The 20,999-nt window shown below is 41.0% G+C and overlaps 1 protein-coding gene across 1 annotated transcript; it reads left to right on the top strand.

Moving 5' to 3' along the window:
- The first annotated feature begins 212 nt into the window (after nt 1-212).
- Nucleotides 213-20,936, top strand: LOC137298889 (methionine synthase reductase-like). The gene is made up of 14 exons (XM_067831248.1): nt 213-259; nt 1,123-1,271; nt 2,455-2,605; nt 3,512-3,629; nt 4,062-4,683; nt 5,052-5,195; nt 5,474-5,559; nt 6,822-6,978; nt 8,461-8,641; nt 8,796-8,838; nt 10,335-10,506; nt 16,373-16,587; nt 18,812-19,050; nt 19,684-20,936. Exons 2-14 carry the CDS (start codon nt 1,125-1,127, stop codon nt 19,761-19,763), a joined length of 2,355 nt encoding a protein of 784 aa, XP_067687349.1. The 5' UTR covers nt 213-259; nt 1,123-1,124; the 3' UTR covers nt 19,764-20,936.
- The last annotated feature ends 63 nt before the right edge of the window (nt 20,937-20,999 follow it).

Below are 20,999 nucleotides of genomic sequence, written 5' to 3'. Positions count from 1 at the left end.
TTAGAAGTGTTAGGAACGTACCATTTCAACACAATGTTTTCAATTTAAAGCTAATTATTTACATAAGAAAAATATCTGAATATATTTCTATGTGTAACGTTTGAAGAAATGTAAATTTTCAAAATACCATTTTACACCAAAGTAAATAAGTTGTAATGAAAAAAGTATTAGCTTACTTATCAATCCCATAGTTCACTACGGTGTGTATTAAAAGCACTGCTTCCGGTAAAGTGTCATTTCCTCCAAAACAAGAGCCGAGGTAAGACGTGTGATCAAGCTGTCATGGTTATGTCAATGGATTTGTTCTGTTTCATGGATTCGCCCCACACATGTGCATGTGAATTACAAAACGAACCGGACTTCATTTTCAAGCAACGATGATTTATTTTATGATCTCAACACTAGTGGTTTTTACAAAATTATGTAACCATTTATGACACTGAAACTGAGACTAAAGTAGGTACGGGTGACTGTGTGGTTCAGGGGGACACACGTCTTGTTGAACAATGCAGAATCGTTTTCCTGTGATTTGTATTTCATACCAAACCTACTGCTTCCTTGGTACACCTATTCAGTGATAAATGGATAACACACAAGCTAGTAAATACACCCGAGCTTCAATGAACAACATCACCTGGTTGTCTTGTTATGTCATGTCATGTCATCAGCACACTCTGCCTTAATTGTTTCTTAATTGACCTGACACTTATATTGCCCAAGACATGATACAATAAATGTTTATTAGGAACACTGTGTTTGACAGAGTTGTTGCCCATGATTAATGATTTGATGACAGGTCGTGTGGAATTTATTAGTTGCATATGAATAAGGACATCCCATGTGTACACATATTTTTCTTGCTAAATGTTAGATCTAGTACCATTTTCTCATATCACAGTGTTTTTTGTTGTAGGTCCTACATGCATTTCGTCATCAAACCCTCTTGCTTGACCAGTACATAAGCACCTATACCATAATGTCGTATCATACTATAGTAATGAGGTTGTCTTCGATAATGTATAAAGCCTTGCCTATTAATGATCAACTTCTAAAATACCAATCAAACAGATCATTTAGATGTGCTCAGCTTTGCCACATTGAACATGTGTCGATGCATTTCAGATATGCCAGGACATACCCAAAACCGTTTTCTTCTTCTGTATGGCTCACAGACTGGCCAAGCTAAAGCCATATCAGAGGAGATTTGTGAGAGGGCAGACAAGGAGGGACTCCACGCTGAGATGCATTGTCTTAGTCAAACTGAGAAAAAGGTTATTTCATTGTATAATCTTTAGATGTTGTCCATCAATATTTTCAGTGTCCCTTGTGGTCCTACAGGAACATAATTTTGATTATAACTTACAACCTAGTCATTTAAAAGTGTATGAATTATGAAGAGTATGTTTTAAAATGTATTATAATCTGGGACAGAATTTTGTGTCAGAGGCATTAGTAATAAACACTTATGATCTGTCAATCTCTATTAAGAATATGTGAATTAGCCATTCATGATTAGGTATTGATTTTGATAATTATCTTTTTGAAATTTGTAATTTAAGATCCATTGAGGATGGTATACATTTCTTATTCATTGACATTCCTGATATATATTGTAACAGTGGAATCATCATTTCGTTAACAGCTTTAATATTGTCATGTTGTACTTATAAATGCAGCTAAATCCTTCTTCTCAATTTAGAAATTGTCTTAAATGTGCCTGCCCCCTGTGAAAATGAATAATGTCCTTCATGTAATCATGGTGTTATGGCTTTAATACAGAATTTATTATGAGAGTGTAATCAGGGAGCCTGAAGGTTGGAATGAAGGCCAAATGTGATACAGTCCAAGGACAAGTTCCCTCTCCTCTTCCCCAGCAGTATCATGAATAATCAGAGATTAATTGTGCTTGTACCCTAACTATCAACTTAATTATGCTTAAGTGAGTGAGTTTAGTTTTACGCCCCACTCAGTAATATTCCAGCTATATGGCGGCAGTCATTAAATAATCGAATCTGGACCAGACAATCCAGTGATCAACAACATGACCATCTTTCTGCGCAATTGGGAACCGATGACGTGCCAACCAAGCCAGGGTGTCTGACCACCCGATCTCGTTAGTTGCCTCTTACGACAAGTATAGTTGCCTTTTATGGCAAGCATGGGTTGCTGAAGACCTATTCTACCCCGGGACCTTCACGGGTCTAATGCGTGACATAATACTAGATTACACTCTGCATAATCCTGACTTCTCAATAGTTGTGGATGCTGTTTTATTATGTGCATAATATTCACCAAATTATGATAGAAAGTGTTTATGTTTGAAATTTAAATTCCTTCAAATTTCCATTTTTCACCTCTGAACAGCTTGTGACAGAGTGTAACATGATATGTATTTGTCTTTCATTTTTTGATAAAGATATTATTTTTGTAAGTGTTCTTTTGCTACAATTTCAGTTTAACATAGAGAAAGAAAGATGTGTTGTCATTGTCACATCAACAACAGGTGATGGAGAGCCCCCTGACACAGCTTGTAAGTTTGTGCGGAGACTGAAGAAGAAAACTCTGACAGGGGACCACCTTGCTGGACTCCACTACACTTTGCTAGGTATTATTGGCTTATACACTTGAAGCTTCTCTGAAACATGATGCCTGTAATGCATGAAACATCAGTCAGTGGTTTTGGTTTTGGGTAAACCATGGTTCTTGTAACTTTTCTGCTGACTTGTCATATGTCTGCTATACAGGATTTGTGGATGAAGTCACAGACGGCACTGATCAGTGTTTGTTTTATGCCATGCATTTACTCCAATCATTCACTAAAACTTGATGCATTGTAAAAGTAGAGGCAGGTTATGTTGGCACACTCATGAAATGAAACTTAAATCTGAAATGCATTGCAAGTTTGTTTCACATGTCATCTGTTGTGCTGTTTCAATACTTCAAGGTTCAAGGTTCAAGACAAAGAAAGTCAGTGTTAAAGTGTTCAATTGAGTTGCAAGTGAACACTGAGATTGTTAATAGTTTGGTATTTTGAATGAATGCTAACTGTTCAGTAAATGTGTTCAGCAGACCTTGATTCAGTTTGAATAACTGACCTTACATCTATTGGAAGCCAAAAGAGCTACCCCCTAACCACACAGGAACTTCTTACACCCTGAAAATAAAGTTTCACAAAAGTGTATCCATTAGATAAGCAGACACCCTTTTACAGATTGCTTTGTTTCTTGGCCCTCAAAGTTTGGCTTATCTACAGTAATACTTTAATATATCGTAAGTGTGAACTTAGACCAGTAGCTAACAAGCCACAGCTGTTTCACATGACTCACAATTTTGTCTCAATGGCCTACATTACTGAGGACATTGGTCACATTTTAGGAAGACTAGAAAGAACACTTGTAGCCATTAAATGGGCTGATAAGAAGTCCTTGGCTAAATGTAGACTGATTGATGTCAGGTATCAGTTTTAGTACAAATCTATAAGCACTGCTATGAAGTATTGTTTACAATGCAGGCCTTGGGGACTCCAACTACACCAATTTCTGTAACTGTGGGAAGACCCTTGATCGGCGGTTGGAGGACCTCGGTGCTGTCAGGTTCTACAACAGCGGCTGGGCAGATGACGCTGTGGGGTAATAGTTGTACATGCATGTATTCAGTTTCCAGTATTTTGAAGCTTCAGGCCCAGGTTAGAAATTCATAACTGCACTAAAATCCCATCATGCTTTTGTCTTTCAGTTGTTCTAAAGTTCGAATTATTTTTGGCTTCTTATTGGCTGTGTCTTTAGACAGACAGACAGACTTACAGCCACAAATTGTGTTCAGTTTCTTGGATGCTGAAAATCATTAAAATCAAGTGTGCTTGGCCATGAATACTCAAAGAGTAGAACGTCTTTGTAAATGGTGGACTGATTTTGTTTGTCTTGAGTATGATAGCTATAGCTTGGTAATGAATGCATGAAATCATCTCTGTGTATGTATGAGGCTTTTATGTTTGTGTTTACTCAACAAAGTTGTGTCCATGTTTGTCCAAGACAGTGAATCTCCTTGTTTTATGTTTTCAGCTTGGAGGTTGTAGTGGAGCCATGGATTGATGGCTTGTGGGCTGCTTTAAGAACATTTTTGGATTTGCCAGAACCTGATAATCCACAAAGATCTGAAGTTGTTCCATGTTGTGAAAACACCTCTAGCCAGTCAGGGAACACCAGAAGTATCCAGTCGAGTCTTAGTCAGAGTGGGAATACATCTCTTGAATCAACGGAATCTCAAGTCTCTGGCAGTGCTAAGCTGTCAGTCGACACAACTGTGACTGATTCGGTGAAAGCCTTGTCTTTAAATGGCAATGAGAATAATCATCTAGAAAACAAAAATACACCTTCACTTACCTCAGAGGATTTGATTATTGATCAAAACAATTCTCTCAACGAAAAAGATAAAGAGAATACTTTAGCTCTTCAGAATGGGACTGATACTTCATCTCAAGGAAGGACTGAACCAGGTCTGAGTGTCTCTACAGAAAAGCAGACTGTCACATCCACCTCTGACTTAAAGCAAGGTGATTGTTCTGTGTCAACCTATGTTCCCAGTCTTTGTGTTTCTGTACCTCCATTGTGTGAGAGTGGACTGTCTGTTCCAGCCCTGCCACCAGCGTTCCTAGCATGCACCTTCATGCCAGAAAATACACTGGTAAGTGAACTGTGTGGGGCTTCCTGTAAGTTTAATAGTTTTTTTTCATGTTTTGACCAGATATATTTTGTTCCTTGATTTGATGATGATGATGATGGCCAACTTATTTGTAATGAATTCTTATACTTAAGTACAGAAAACACACCAGCTAGGAAGGGAAAGACAGATTAAGGAGATGTGGGTGACTTTAAATTGTGAGTCAGAAAGCGAGACATGAAATAAAAGAAAAATAAAAAACATTTGAGGTTCCTTTGTTCTTCATAAATGCATCAAAATAGGTTTATGTGAAAGCATAAAGGCTTGTGTGATTACATGTTTTAATATCACTTGAAGTTTTTGACTCATGTAAAACTGTGCCTGCATTTCAGGATACAACTCTGCTGCCAATGCAGAATGGCTGTAAGTTTCCGTCTGCTTCAAGTGACGTCTGCATGGTTAGTGTTGAAGATGCTCAAGTTCTCACAACGAAGGATGCTGTCAAGAAGACCTTACTGCTCTCTTTAAACACTGAGGTAAGTAGAACACAGGGTGAGTCACCAGGAGCAGTGAAATCAATAAGACCTATGTTGTGGCTGAACACTGTTATTCGTAAGTCAGTGTTCCAGGTTTTCTGACTGCTGCGTAAAAGAGTCTTCACTTACTGGATGTTATTGAGTTCTGGTATTCAGGTGACATCTCACAAAACTGGATGATAACTATAGTGCCAACAACCTCATGGAGACCTATACAGCTGTCATTTCGTTTTGACTTTTAAAGTTCAGATTCAGGTGATGACCTCTTTGTTGAGCAGGACAGTGGTCTGACCTATGAGCCTGGCGATGCTGTTTCGGTTGTGTGCCCCAACGACCCTCAGGAAGTTGACAAGCTGCTAGACAGGTAATATGGAGGACTACTCTACTCTAATATAACAACTGCATAATCTTAACTTGTTGCACATTTTACTATTTGAAAATTTGCTGCAGGATCACTCCTGCTTTGGGTGTTGAGAAAAACTTGGGACCCGAAGTATGTAGATTTTTCTGTTGCTTGTATCAGTGTTGATCTGTGTTTGCTGATTGATTGTCACAGTTTTGGCATGATTCAGTTCCATAACTTGATGGTAATTAACTCTGAACACCCTGTCCTTCAGGATAGAAATTATCTGTCATCAAAGTATTTTCCTTTGAGGGTTAACCACCAACGAATACTGGTAACTTGCTGATCTGAGGACGTCTCTCCCATCAGACGTCCAGTGCATGTGGTTTGTAGCATGTAGGTTTAAAAACATCAAAGGTTTTGAAAAAATATTTGTTGCCACCTAGTTTATGGTGCACAATCTGTACTTATCTGTGATTAACCAAAATCTGCCAGGCAGTCACTTTGTTGTTTACAAACAGGCTGTTTATTTCTGTACATAATTTTGATTAGACGATTCCCAGATTCACACTTAGTCCACACAACATGTAATGTTCCAGGCTAGTTTGGCAGGGGCTGGAACGTTACGTTAATATTCAGTTACCTCCCTTGCTTCTGGAAGATAAACAGTGTATTGAACTACATGATTGTATTGCTAAATAATTACAGGTCACAGCAATATTTCTGTGCGAAAAGTGCTAGGTTCAAAACATTTTGATAACCCCTTGGACGAGTTGGTTTTCTCTAAAAGTTATGCTAAGGTCTGAATCTCTGATAGTTGACATTGAATGTTTATGCTGGAGGCAGTCATGTTGGTTACCTTGGTCTTAATGCTGCCACAATTCCTTAAATTGTTTTAGTTACAGTAATCTTTGGCAGTAACAAACCACTAATTTTAATTTATTATAACCACAGTTCATTATACACATTTGTCATTCTGTACACTGATGTGTGTATTGTGTTTGTGTACATGACTATTTGTCATTCTGTACACTGATGTGTGTATTGTGTTTGTGTGTACATGACTATGGGTTGCTCTGTACACTGATGTCTGTATTGTGTTTGTGTGTACATGACTGTGTCGCTCTGTACACTGATGTGTGTATTGTGTTTGTGTGTACATAACTATTTGTCATTCTGTACACTGATGTGTGTATTGTGTTTGTGTGTACATGACTATGGGTTGTTCTGTACACTGATGTGTGTATTGTGTTTGTGTGTACACGACTATGTGTCATTTTCAGACTTGGTCACACAAGTAATGCTGATACCACTGTAGAGCTGAGTGTGGTCCCAGGGACCAAGAAGAAGAATGCTGCAGTTCCTCCCCACATTCCTCCAGTGACTACCCTCAGACACATCTTCCTCACGTGTGTTGAAATCCGTGACCAACCCAAGAAGGTAAGAAACTGCCAGACTTGCCTTACAGAGCCTCACATTTGTCTTTACTGAGTGTGCGTTTTGATATGTATCTCTGTGACATCATGTATCTCAATATGTTTTCTCATAATTGAATGCAATGCAAAAACACATTTTTGCATTAACATTTCTCACAAGTTTTTGTTTCTTTAAACAAATGAGCTCTACAAGCTCATTCCTTGTCATGATTGAATTTATCTTAGAAACTCAAGAAAATTTATGTTTCTAACATACAAGCCGTCCCTTAAGATGTGGAGTTTGTAAATTTATGGATTTTGTGCCATTTGCAAAAATATCTGAAAGAACTACATATTTCCTCTGTATTTTGGGGTGCATGAACAACCATAACGCGGAGAATTTGATTGATGACATTGACCAATTATGTCCAATCATCAACTGTGAGATTTTAACCGATTCCCAACACTGGTACTCACACTATTAGCCTCACGTAATCAATAATTGCTCACCTAACATGTTTAGGCACAGTATTCGGAATTAACAAGGCACATGAAAATCAACAATTATACAAACCTTCATCAGTATAAAATGTTCATAAAAACATATGTTTCAGCATTTTACACATTGCTATCATAGCAGGACGAAGCCGTCATCCACACGACAGTATCAAAGCCAGTTGTGTGCAATGACATCAATATTCGTGATAGCTAAAATCTGGACAAATGGTGTGGTGAATAGTTTACGCCAGAAGCTGATATTGATGTATTACTGAAGTTCATGTCTCACAATGCTGATAAGAAAGTTTTAGTCAGAAAATGTCCAGCATTTGTCTGCTTTTGTCTCTTTTTTGATCATAAAAAGTCATATTAATTGCTTTTACGTAGTAACTTTTCATGAAAGTTTGTTGTAAGGATATAAGGATTGTGTCTGAAATTGGTTTGCAATGTTATTATTTCCGGACAACACCCTGCCTTCTGAGGTCATGACCTTTTAGCATTACCATTTTCCAATACAGACGACCGGCAGATTGGTGATGTCGTGAATGAAAACTATTTTCTAGGGTTTAATTTCGTCTTGATGTTTTTGCATTAGTGCAGAAGAGTGAAAATACGATTGCTGGAAAACTGTGGATAAGAAACTCTACTTAAAAGTTTGTGATTTCCGAATTGTGACAGCAGGAAAAAGAAGACGACTTCTTGTTTAAAAGCATGAAATCTTACATCACACTTTTATGTGTAGTGACCACGTAACTCCAGAAGTGATAGGTGCGCAAAAATATCTGTCTGCGAATTTACATTATGCCAGGATACCTCTCACTGTCTAGGAATTTAGATCTGTGACCAAAGGAGCAACAACAATTGTACACCTTTGCTCATGCCCTATCATCCATTGTTAAATTCCCAAATGTATTTAACTACCTATTTACAGTTCTTTATCGAATGTTATTTGTGTCTTTTATCTGTTGTTACGAGAATATCGGAATATTCATTAATGTGTACTTTTCAGGCACTGTTGAGGATATTTGTGGAGTGGACAAGTGATGAAAGTGAAAAGCGCCGTCTGCAGGAACTTTGCAGTAAACAAGGAGCAGGAGATTACTCTAGATTCATCCGAGAGTCCCGACTGTCTCTGCTGGATGTTCTTACAGCCTTCCCTTCATGTCAGCCTCCAGTAGAGAGACTGATAGGTGAGAAGTGGTCTTATCACTGTTGTTTTTGTGGATGTCTTGATGAGATTTTGTGTCAAGAAACTTAAATTGCTGTGGTTCTTGTGGATAGTAAGTATATATGTGCACTGTAGTGTTGTCATGTCTCAGTCATATGTTGACTCATCTATTTCAGAGCAACTCCCAAGACTTCAACCCAGACCCTATTCAGTGTGCAGGTAGGTTGACAGCCAAGTGTGGTGTGGCATTATAGAGGCATGCACATACAGTCGAACCCTGTTTATCTGGACATTTTAGTCTCACTCGAAAATCCTCCGGAGAGCGAGACATCCGGTTAACTAGACCAAACAAGCAAAAAGTGAAATTTTTTTCATTTTTCATGCACATATATCAATAAATCAAGAGTCAATATTAAGGACAGTGAATCATCATAACATACAAGTGTACCGATAAGTGTACCAATAATACATGAAAGGCGGAGCACAGGTTGCAAGTTGTCAGGTTGTATTGGACATAATCATGTAGCATGTTGGAAGCTCAGGTGGTAAGTTAGATAAAAAAAAATGTACATCAATGACAAAAAGTCTTTTTTTTTCCAATATGCTTTTTTTATGTTCAAATACCCTGAAAACATGACATCGCATCGAACTTATTTTCGAACTTATTTATGCTGTCTGCAGAAAGTAAACTTCTGGACAGGATCACATGACTCAGACCATGTAGCAGGCTATTTTTAGCTTGCATTGCCACAGATAGTAGGGGTAGATTTATAAGTGTAATATACAGTACTATTACAGTGAAGTTAACCGTAATCCTTCTTAAAATGTGTTTTCGTTACTGATGACATGTTCTCACACCTGCCAAATCCTAATGAACATCCAGAGTGGAACGTGTCCCTAGTGTTTTGATGGCTAATTAATCAATTCACATTAAATGCCTTCCGATAGATTAAGTATGAAATCACACAGTGTTGATGTGACACATACACTTGCACGTGTTCACAGATCTTTCCATCTGGATGGCGACAACTGGATCATTTTTTCAAAGGAAATCTATGGGAATGGTTTGAAAATTCGCACTGGGTTCGGTTAAGCGAGTACAGTTACTGAACATAAGTTTCATTTCACATAAAAATCGTCTGGAAGGCGGGGTATGTGGGGTCCGAGTAAACGGGGTTTGACCATACACGTGTACTTACCTGTAAATATTACCATCCAGTAAAAGTATGCTCTTTGCTTCTCATATTCAGTATGCACAGGGGGCATCCCCACTGACATCCACCTTATGAGTTATCTGCCCTTGATCTTCCTCCTGCTTCAAGTCACAACTGTTGTCAGAATGTTTTGAACTCAATGAAATCCTTCATCACTTTGTACTTCTATGGTTAAACACATAGTGTTAGAGTATAAAATGGTTTCAGTTTTGTAGTTACCAATGTTTTTTGTTTACTCCTGTGTAACTTGTAGAATATTTCTTGTTTCAATATTGGCATAGTTTGCAAATAGTCATCATAGCTAGAGGTACATCATGTGCTTGTTGCTATGTAGCTGAAATACTAGCAACATCACTTGGATGTCAGTTCACTGACCTAGAAGCATATTGTTAATTATTTCTAATATCAGTAGCAACTCAAAGATACAGTCACAAATACTTTGTATACTCAAAAGAAATGCATAGGTTTGTTTGACAAATATGGACTATGTTTGGTTTTCAGTTCTCCTCAGACCCATCCCAACAGACTCAACATCACCTTCAACATTGTGTGTATCCCTGCCACAGATGGAAGATCAGCTCCTAGGAAAGGGGTGTGCACTGGTTGGCTGGATACTGTCACCATGGCAACACAAATCCAAGATGGTTGTCAGAAAGAGGACAATAACATTAAGGTACTGGGGCAAAATAGCAAATTTGTTTCATTTTGTCTTTTGATAGGGCATTGTTAATTCTAATGAATAATATTTGAAAGTAATATTAAATTTTTATCTTACCTTACCATAGGGCTTATGCATATTACCTCAAGCATCGCTTAGAAGAGATCAGACAGTCGTTGATACGCCATTCTACCGAATGGCTACCTCATGTATCGACGAATGTATAGGAAGGGAAGTGACACTATCTCACTAATCGCGCATGCGTGAGCAATCCAAAACTTCACTTTTACTTCAAGCGTCGCATACGTCAGACGTGTTTTTTCGTTTGTTACACTATTTGCTACTGTGTTTGACATTAAAGTGCTTTTTGTGCTGGTAGGTATGGTTTTCTACCGTTCCCTCCCCTACGAGTGGTGAAGTTTCCTGTAATTTTACTTCACTTACCTGGATACTTCATGTTTTCAACTCACTTCATTCTCCTTAGTTTTTCATCTTGTTTGTCCTTTTTCTTCGCACATGTGGGTAAAGTTTGGTTCCCAAGCTGTTCCCTTTGCCTATGTGCCTTGCCATGTGTAGATATTGTTGTTTTTATCCATTTTATCGTTGTTTTTCTTCCGACGCCGTGTGTGGTTCAATGGGGGCAGCCATGTTGGTTTCTCTCTGTTGTCTCGTCACTAGGGCGTGCTCATTTGTTCTACAGGGGTGGTGTTCCATTTTTTCTATTATAGGGTTTTTTTCTTGTTAACCGTTTTTCTTTATGGCGTGGTTCTCAATGTTGCTTGCTTTCTACATGTTGCAGCCTTATTATGACCCGACAATTTTGCACACTCTGTAAGGTGCAGAAGTCGGCAAAGGATCCCCACCCCTGGTGTCCGGACTGTGCAGTAGTTATTTGTGGTTTTGATGATCGCTGCCATCATTGCTCGTCTCTTACTGTGCAGGAATTCAAGGCGTACTTGTCAGCTAAGAAGAAACGGTTTACGCAAAGGAAACGGAAAATGTCGTCTCCTGCTTCTTCTTTGGGATCACGGTCTTCCCTTGCAAGGATGCCAGAGGATCAACCATCTCCATCAGCAGTGTCGGTGCCTCCTTCGACGCTTCCTTTGCCTCCTTCAGATCCAACGCCTGGATTGCAGCGCTCTTCGGACGCCTTCGTTGATCTCTCTCACCCAGACGCCCTCACTCACCCGGAGGTGCAGAAGTTACTGAGAACCTTACTACGCTTTGGCCACCTTGATTTCTCCGGTGCTCCCGACGCAGACGCCAACTCAGACGCTGATGCCTGTTGCTGCACCTTTGGCAGATACGTTGTCCACAGCAGCAACGCCGACGCCTATTCCGACGCCATCGTTTTCGTCCGTCGTTTCTCTACCAGCACCTACGCCAGCTCCGACGCCCTTGTCAACCTACACTGTACCTAAGCGCACGTCTACTGCTACTATCTCTAGAGAAGAGTTGCTCCATCAGCAGCTTATGGAGGAGCGTGCTCGACGTGTTGAAGCTGAACGTTCTCCGCATGACAGACGCTCTCGTTCTAATACTCCCAGATCCCGTCGTCGTTCAAGAAGTCCTTGGCGTGGTCGCCGGCGTCGCTCTCGTTCTCGATCTCTCTCCCCTCGTCGCCTACCTAATAGGGATCGACGCTCTAGATCGCCGACTTATACTAGATGCCAACGCCATTCGCTCTCTAGGACACCACCTGACGCTCGCCTACGTGTGGATACGGAACCTCGGTCATCCACGTCTACACCTGGTCACCAGCGCCTCAGTCATTCGGTTTCCTGGGATGATATGGAAGAGAGATTTTTCTCTCCGGACTCCATTGATGACGCTCCTGACTCTGATGATGGTGGTACTTATTTACCTCCATCGGCGGTTTACGACTGGATCGCCGACAGGCTTCCCGACTGTCCTTCACCGTCTCCTGGTACGGATGATCACAAGTTAATACGGTTTTCGCTGGAGCTTCTTATTTCCCCACATCTGATGGTGGCGGAAGCCATTGCCTCTCTGAATGCAGATTTTGCTAAGCTGTCCCTGTCATCTACGATCAAGGCTCCTAAATTTGAAAAAAGGGGATTACAAGATTCACAGTCTAGACTTTGCTGACAGTGGAGCGGCTCACGACAAATCACTGAAACGATTGATGAGTTCGCCCCAGAATTCTTATAGAGTGCCAGATTCAAGACTGTTAGCCATCGACACGGAGTTAAAGAGAATGCTGAAACCTATTTCAGATTTGGCATCTGCATCTGCGATCTCACGGACGATAATGCCTCTCATGTGGACCACCTGTCGACGCTATTTCAGTGGCAAGGCAAAGTTTTATATGATTTGTTGGCACATCTAAAAGCGGCTCTCGCGATGATGACAGCAGTTTGACGCTGTGGTTTCCTGGATCCCTGCAACTGGCCGCTGAGCGCTCCAGGGAACCTCCTGCGACACCCAACCGGGGTAGAGGCAAGCGCCCCTACTCTGGCCGTTGAGAGCTTGGTCCAGCGCGACTGGGACCTCCCGCCCCCAGTCATCACTATACGACCCACTCCTGTAGGCGGGAGATTAGGGATCTTTTGGAAGAATTGGACAATGCTAGAAGATCCTTATGTTACCAACATACTCTATCACTGCGCCGATCACCCGTTTCCTCCATCTCCGGAACATCGACTTCGATCCCTACATAGACGACTGTCTACTCAATCATACCGATCCTCAGTGGCTACACAGACAGCTGAGGTTTGCCACGTGCCTCCTCGAACAACTGGGGTGGATCGTCAACAGAGAGAAGTCCCATATGGAGCCGTCAAAGGAGTTGACGTTCATCGGGGGTTTGTTTCTGACTCGTCACAACCTTGTCAGAATTCCACCGGCGCGTTGGATCAAGATAGCAGTCTTTGCCTATCGCGGTCTCACTCAGCCGATGTCTCTCAGGGAGTGGCAGTCCCTGTTAGGCCTTCTCACGTCGGCTCAAGATTTGACGCTACGGGGTCGTCTAATGCTTCGGACATTACAACGTTTTCTCCTGCCGTACATACAAGCAGACGACCTTCGTATCAAGTTTCCTCTACCAGATCATCTTCACTGGTATCTGCGATGGTGGACTCTAGAGTCGAACGTTTGCGTCAGCGTCTCCTTGACAGACTTGACACCCGACCACGAACTTTTTGTCGACGCTTCCCTTCTAGGTTGGGGCGCTCACCTCAACAGTCAGACAGTCTTGGGGCTGTGGTCCGACATCAAACGCGGGTGCCATATCAACAGCCTAGAGTTTCAAGCGGTCATTCTCGCAGTTCAGCATTGGATGTCCGTTTTGCAGAACACATGCCTACTGATAGGTTCCGACAATACCACGGTTGTTTGGGTGATACGGAATCAGGGCACCACGAGACCTCGACGGTTGTTGGAGCAGATGTTTCAGCTGACCAACATTCTCGACGACGGCAATGTTCGAGTTCAGGTTCATCACATCCCGGGTTGCAGAAATGTACTAGCAGACACCCTCTCCAGACCAGGCAGACCATCGCCAACAGAGTGGATGCTGCATTTTGTCTGTTGTGTCAACAACACGGCCAACCGCTCATCGACACGACTCAACAATCAACTTCCATTGTACGTGTCTCCCGTTCCGGATCCGCAGGCTTGGGCGACAGACCCCATGTCCCTGTCATGGGAGGGGCTGGACGCTTATGCGTTCCCTCCACCAGTGATGGCCAAGATCAATCAGACCCAGCGGATTCATCTGCTTTTGGTTGCGCCCTGGTGGCCAGCCAGAACGTGGTTCCCTGAATTGCGTCGTCTCACCAACAGGGACCCCCTACTGCTACTGGATTGGCCGCAGTTACTCCGCCATCCACACAGGGGTCTGCACCATTCCGATCCAGCGAGGTTTTGTCTTCACGTCTGGACCATTTACAGAAAGGGCTAAGGGCTATTCTACTCGGGTGGCAAAGGTCATTGCGCATGAGCACCGGGTATCCACGACATCTCTTTATGACAACAAGTGGACGTCTTTTGAGAAATTTTGTACACTCAGGAAACAGAATCCGTTATCAGCTTCTCCTCAGTTTCTGGCGGTATTTTTTCTATACCTGAGAAGATCTAAACACTTGCGAGGTAGCACCATTGCGACGTACCTTTCAGCGCTCAACTCCGTCCTAGCAGGTGAGTTTCCAAGGTGCCAGAACTCCTCACAACATGCCACCGCTACTTCCACTGAGCGGGCTAGGCGGCTGACTTTGTGTGCTGGCGATTAGGTGCCTGACTCTGAGGGTGCGGGTTCGAATCCCGGATGGGACTCAACCGAAAAAAGCACTAGAATTTGTACTTTACTAAGAAACTGAAATCCCAAATATGACATATGTTGCATTTGACCACTTTCTAAATGGCATCGTGTAATCAGAACTCCTCGACATGTTAAAAGCGTTCAAGTTTGAAGATCAGAAGGTGAAATTTCGTCCACCTGCCTGGGACTTGAACATTGTTCTAGACCATCTCCGCGGCCCTCCTTATGAACCCTTGGAGCAGGCTTCGTTTGAAAATCTTTCAAAGAAGACAGTTTTTGTACTGGTGCTAGCCACTGCGGCTAGGGTCAGTGAAATTCACGCTTTGGATGTCACCCGTGTCAAGTTTGAGCAGATTCTGCATGGTCGAGCTCACTTAGGACTTTTACGGGACTTTATCACAAAGAATCAGCTGCCTGGACAACCTGACAGACTGTTTTCCATCCCTCCGTTGTCGACCATTCTAGGCTCTAGGACTCGGACAAACTCCTGTTGTGTCCGATTCGGGTATTGAAGCTTTACTTCTCCAAGTCAGCCTCTCGAAGACGGACTCGGAAGAGACTGTTTATTCTGTTTGCTGCGTCCGTAAAAGCAGAGGTCTCCAGGAACACGATAGCGCTCTGGTTACGAGCCACTATTCTGGTAGCATACGATGCTCAACACCTACCACATCCGTCGTCCAGCAATCCCCATGAAATTCGAGCTTTGGCGTCTACCATGGCCTTACACAGGAATTGTTCCATTCCGGCAATTATGGAGGGATGTTTCTGGCGATCTTCCACAGTCTTGGCAAGCCATTACCTTCGCGATGTTGCGGTCAAAGATGTGGAGCGATTCCAGTCCTTCAGTCCTTTAGTGGTAGCACAGCAACTCACCTGACCTTCCACCCACTAGGTACTTGTGAATTTCTTACCTTGGGGTCTTAAGGAAGCGTATGTTATGGTGACTTGTTATTTTTATGGTTGCGTGTTTGGAGTTGGTTTTTAACTGAGGATTTACTATCTGTCTCTTCTTCTAGTTGTCAGCTATCCTCCTCGGTTTGCCTTTACTCCGACAAGATCGATTCATCACTGATTGGCCTTCGAAGTCCGACACCTCCATCCTATCTGTTGAATTCTCATGCATAAGCCCCTATGGTAAGGTCAGTTAAAAATTTATTAAAATCTAAATATTTTAGATATTTACATACTTACCTTACCATAGGGAGGTTACTCCCACCCAGCGATGGATATTTTTTTCCTCCCCACTCTGGACTTCTGCGGACTCATTTCGTTTTCAGTAAAAGTGAAGTTTTGGATTGCTCGCGCATGCGCGATTAGTGAGACCGCGTCACTTCCCTTCCGATACACTCGTCGATACATGAGGTAGCCATTCGGTAGAATGGCATATCAACGACTGTCTGATCTCTTCTAAGCGATGCTTGAGGTAATATGCATAAGCCCTATGGTAAGGTAAGTATGTAAATATCTAAAATATTTAGATTTTAATAATATTGGGATATGATTAAATTTAAAATTAAATGAACTTGTGAGACACATGTCATCCTTCTTGTTTGATATCAATATTTGAAGTTCAGGGTAACATTAGTTGTTTGTTGATTGCAGATTCCCATATTTACACGGACCAATCAGCATTTCCGGTGCCCAGATGATATTTCTGTGCCCATCATTCTGATTGGTCCAGGAACAGGTGTTGCTCCATTCATTGGCTTTCTCCAGCAAAGAGCATGGCAGAGGAGCCAATCAGAAGCAGACAAGTCATATGGCCAGACATGCCTGTTCTATGGGTGTCGACATCAAGACAGAGATTACCTCTTCAGGTATTTCAGATGTTATTTACATCTTCGTTATGGATATCTATGTTGACCCATCTCGAAATGAGATCCTCAGTCAGAAACGAGATAACTATTTTCAAGTTCTGTTTTAATTTATATGACGAGAATGTGATTACAAAAAAGAATCAATCACCTGAAGGGGCACAAGAAGTTGCCCAGAAATGTTGTGTTATACAATGGAGAAGAAGTTGCCACCCATATGCTCATCTTATATGTTCACCAACTTCTAAATGCTTCTCAAGAAACTCTTCTTTTTAATTGTTGTGGTCGAACAAAAAGATCAGAAAGATATGTAGGTGAAATAGCAAAACATTCTGACATGTTTTTGAAATTGTTGCTATGTCACATCTGAAACGATCTTAAACACAGACTTTACAAGAATCTTCACCATGCTGGATCACAAGGTGGTCCAAAATGTTAATACCTTTTCAAGCCTTGGACATGGAAGCATTTTTGGAATTTGTTCCCATTTGGTTTTCAACGTGCTTTCATGTAAAATTATGCTGGTAATGGTAGCTTAAGGTATTCTGTGTGTTGCCCTGTGATGTACTGTGCAGATTTTATTCCTTGGTCATTAAAGGCACAATGTCACACTTTTTCGTATATCCAAACTTCAGATAGCTGAATACCTCGATTTCTGAACATTCTATATAAAAACCTGAATTTTTCAAGTGACAGTTTACCTCTTATATCCAAATGTTGGCTTTCTGTATCCAAACTGTCAATTTTTGTAATGAAACTGCAAAATATGTTCAAATTTGCCTCGCATGTCTGATAATTAAGGATGTCATCGGCAAGATGTCTGATGTTTACCGCTCCTCAAGTGCTCACTGCATTGACATTTAATCAATCCCATATCAAAACCCAAGGTCTGTATTCAGCGTGCAGGTAGGTTGACAGCCAACAGCAGGAAAGTGTGTGGCATTATAGAGGCATTCACATACATGTGTAGTTAATATTACCAACCAGTAAGAGTATGCACTTGGCTTCTCATATTCAGTATGCACAGTGAGTGGATGTCAGTCTGCTGTACAGGTTTACCTCGTATATCAGAATGGTTCATATGTCCAAACAATTCATTAATAAAACAAGTGTTTGGATAAACGAAGTTTGATTGTATATTGGGGCATATGCACTCACTTTAGCTTCATGTTGATACAATAAAGGACTTATTGTCCCTTAATGACATGCCTGAAATCGATAATTGAAACATCATGGCGAACAGCTTCTAAACAGGTGACACTTGTCACAATGTAACGTTGCATATATTCATCCAAGCCTTTTAGTTTCATGTTGCAGTCTTAATACTTAATTTTTTTGAATGAATAAATTATATGGTAGCTTCCCTGGAGGTGATAGTTTTAATGAGATGAATGCAATATTGATCTTCAGAGAAGTGTAGGGTGATAGTGTGTCTTTAAGGGCAACAGCCATACTCATGGGTTCAAGGAAACTGGTAAACATCTGAGACCTGAGGCGTCTTCAGAATCGTGAGCGACCGTGAATGCACGCGAGTACTCGATTCTGAATACCTGTGCCCGCGAACGCTCACGAACTATCCTCACAGCTGACCCGCCAAGCAAACAAAGATGGCGACCATGTTTAATTGAGAAAAAGCCATTCAAATCATTGTTATTAGTTAGCATCCAACTGATGAATGGGCAAGGAATAGCCAAGAAACGTTGTGTAAAGCATAAAGAAGATGTTGACATCCATAACATTTTGTCTTATAGATGTTTAATGTCATTCGTCACCACTCGCCCCTTTCCATAACCTTCAACAAGAAGACCAAAAGCTATTCGTCCTTTCCCAGAATAACACGAGTTGGTCACAAATGGTTTGATGTAAGCAAGTGCTCGCATCCGTTCAGGACCCATGCGAGTGCTCGTGGGAGGCAATTGCGCGGACGCTCGCGGTTCTGAACGGTCCTCTGCTTTGCTTCAGGCATTCCTTCCACATTTACCATGGTGTATTGTGATTTAAATACTGTTTGATAAGAAAACATTGTTATTCCAAACTGACTCAGTCATAGGTCAGTGCCATTGCAAAAACTTCTAATTATGTGTCTCAATTCAGAAACTGAAAAATAATCACACCTGTATCCTCAAGTAATTTTAGAAAGTGAGTTTGATGACTGAATTTGAGAGTTAGGAATATCACATGGTGTTTACGTTCTCAGACTTACAGGTCAACTTTTGGTATATTTCAGGAAAGAGTTACAGGAATTTAAAGACTCAGGAGTCTTGAGTCATTTGTTCGTCAGCTTCTCCAGAGACGTGCAGCCAGAAGGTTCCCCCAAATATGTCCAAGACCAGCTGCTCAAGCAAGGGGAGCTTACTCTAGATCTGATAGAGAAACAGGATGCTGTTGTGTATGTATCTGGCGATGCTCACAACATGGCCAAAGACGTAACAAATACCTTCATACAGATCCTGAAGGAATATAGGGGTAAGTGTGACAGATAAGATAGTTAGTTTTGTAGTAAGGTTTAGATTATAATATTGTCTTAAGAATGTCACTTACTCATGTATACCACTATAAATACTTACATAAGCAATCTGCTGTGCAGAGCACGCTGGGCATGCCATACACCTGTCATCACAGGTTCATCTGATTGTCTGGATTATGTTTCTCATTTGGTCACTATCCATGCTTGTCTTGTTTCCCCAAAGTGGTAAATATACATGCATTATATGCAAGTGATAGAAACTAATTAAATGGTTTCAAACATCAGACCTTTCAATTACTTTCCCTTAAAAATCCAGCATGACAGTCCCTCATACCATCTAGTATTCGTGTTATTAATGCAGCAAGTGTTTTTGAATAGTCATCATGCATGTGATAACTACTAAATCAGCCTCTTTACCCATGTGGTTAATTGAATGGAATCATTCTTTGGATGTAATTATTTTGTATATTTTTGTGAAATTTGTATATATCATTTTGAGGCCAATTTTGATAAAAAAAAAAAGAAGAATTTTCCTCCTGGATAAGAAGGTTTATCTTATCTAACTTACTTACTCACTCACTAGCTCACTCACTCACTGTAGGAGACCAACATGCAAGTGATCTGTGTTACAGGTATGAGTGATGCTGATGCCACAGCGTACCTGATGAAAATGAGATTACACAAGAAGTATCTGGAAGATGTGTGGACATAGACAGGTGGTAATTGGACAGGTAGACAGACACACAGAAGAAGCCATGGCACAAGTAGTTTAAAGAAATACAGAAGTAGACAGGGCCATATACAGATGATTCACACAGGACTGAATTCCTGGACTGGTCTGTGGGCAGTTTGAATGATTACAGGGCTTGTCTTCATAATGATGCAAACTGTAAGTTTGGGCTGGATCGCAAAATTGGTTTGGTTGGTTTGTTCACACTCTGGGCATTTAGTTCCCTAAATGTGAGCTCCAAGCTGTCATGATTGCATGACTTGTAAGTGACTGGTGTAGAACTAGAGCAGCCTGCTGTTGTGAACACTACAAGCCTGTGTTCCTCTGGCGTTGTGAGAGGTTATGAATTGTTGTTCAGCTGAAGTAGGGAGTCAATGCTCAGGGCAACATGTTTTTGTTTCTTTGTCAGGTTTATTGATGAGAATAAGCTGTACACTTCCTTGGGGGTGATTCTCACGCATTTTCATTTACACCTGTGGCATCTGTAGGCCTCTCCCTTTTTGTTTTTGTTGATATTTTAAGCTGTTTTCTATATATCTAGGTGAACTGATGCACTATTTCCCATTCTGTGGTCTACATATCAACTAACATAAAAATTTGGTACAGAGAAATCACAACTACTGTGGTTAAATCCAGCCAGAAGGAACCGGTCATCTTACTAATTAGTTTGTTGCATTATGTGCATGCTTAACTCTTAAAGCTTCTGGAGGTGAGTGATGAGTTTGTTATTCCTGACATTTGGAAATGTTTTATTTGTTCGGACAGATGAACTGCAAGTGTTACTGTCTACGATAGACTTGTATCTTATTTCTACACAATGACCGGTCGTGATTCTTTGGGGCAAATATATTTTTAGAATGATCTTTTATTTTTGTGGCCTTACCATGTTCACAATTATTTCTTCTACACCATTTATATGTCGATCTTTGAGACAAATCTTTTAGAAATGAAAGTCACAGATTATATATTTTATTGGTCTTGCTGCAATTGTTAATGCATAGAGTTGTGGCCACACTTCCCCCAGCAGGGAGGTTGTGAATAGTCTACCTGGAAATAAAGCGAATGGTGTGATGAATGTTTCTGCAGGTGTTACAGAGATCAGGATTAGGGCTGTGAAATGAATTCATGAAATTCAATAAATATGATTTGAATGTTCCACTTTCTTCTTTTCGTTAATCTGTGAAATGTTTAAAAGTATTATAAATAAGAGATTTATTT

The sequence above is a fragment of the Haliotis asinina genome, chromosome 10, assembly GCF_037392515.1.
Source record: "Haliotis asinina isolate JCU_RB_2024 chromosome 10, JCU_Hal_asi_v2, whole genome shotgun sequence".
Taxonomy (NCBI): Eukaryota; Metazoa; Mollusca; class Gastropoda; order Lepetellida; family Haliotidae; genus Haliotis; species Haliotis asinina.
Note: the sequence above shows the minus strand (reverse complement) of the source record. Positions and strands in the feature narration are given on the sequence as shown.

Bases quoted from the DNA above. Each gene is read 5' to 3' on its own strand.
- LOC137298889 (XM_067831248.1), top strand. From the start codon at position 1,125: ATGCCAGGACATACCCAAAACCGTTTTCTTCTTCTGTATGGCTCACAG. The intron at 5,560-6,821 runs GTAATATGGAGG...TGTCATTTTCAG, and splicing joins GTTGACAAGCTGCTAGACAG to ACTTGGTCACACAAGTAATG. The intron at 8,839-10,334 runs GTAGGTTGACAG...TTTGGTTTTCAG, and splicing joins AGACCCTATTCAGTGTGCAG to TTCTCCTCAGACCCATCCCA.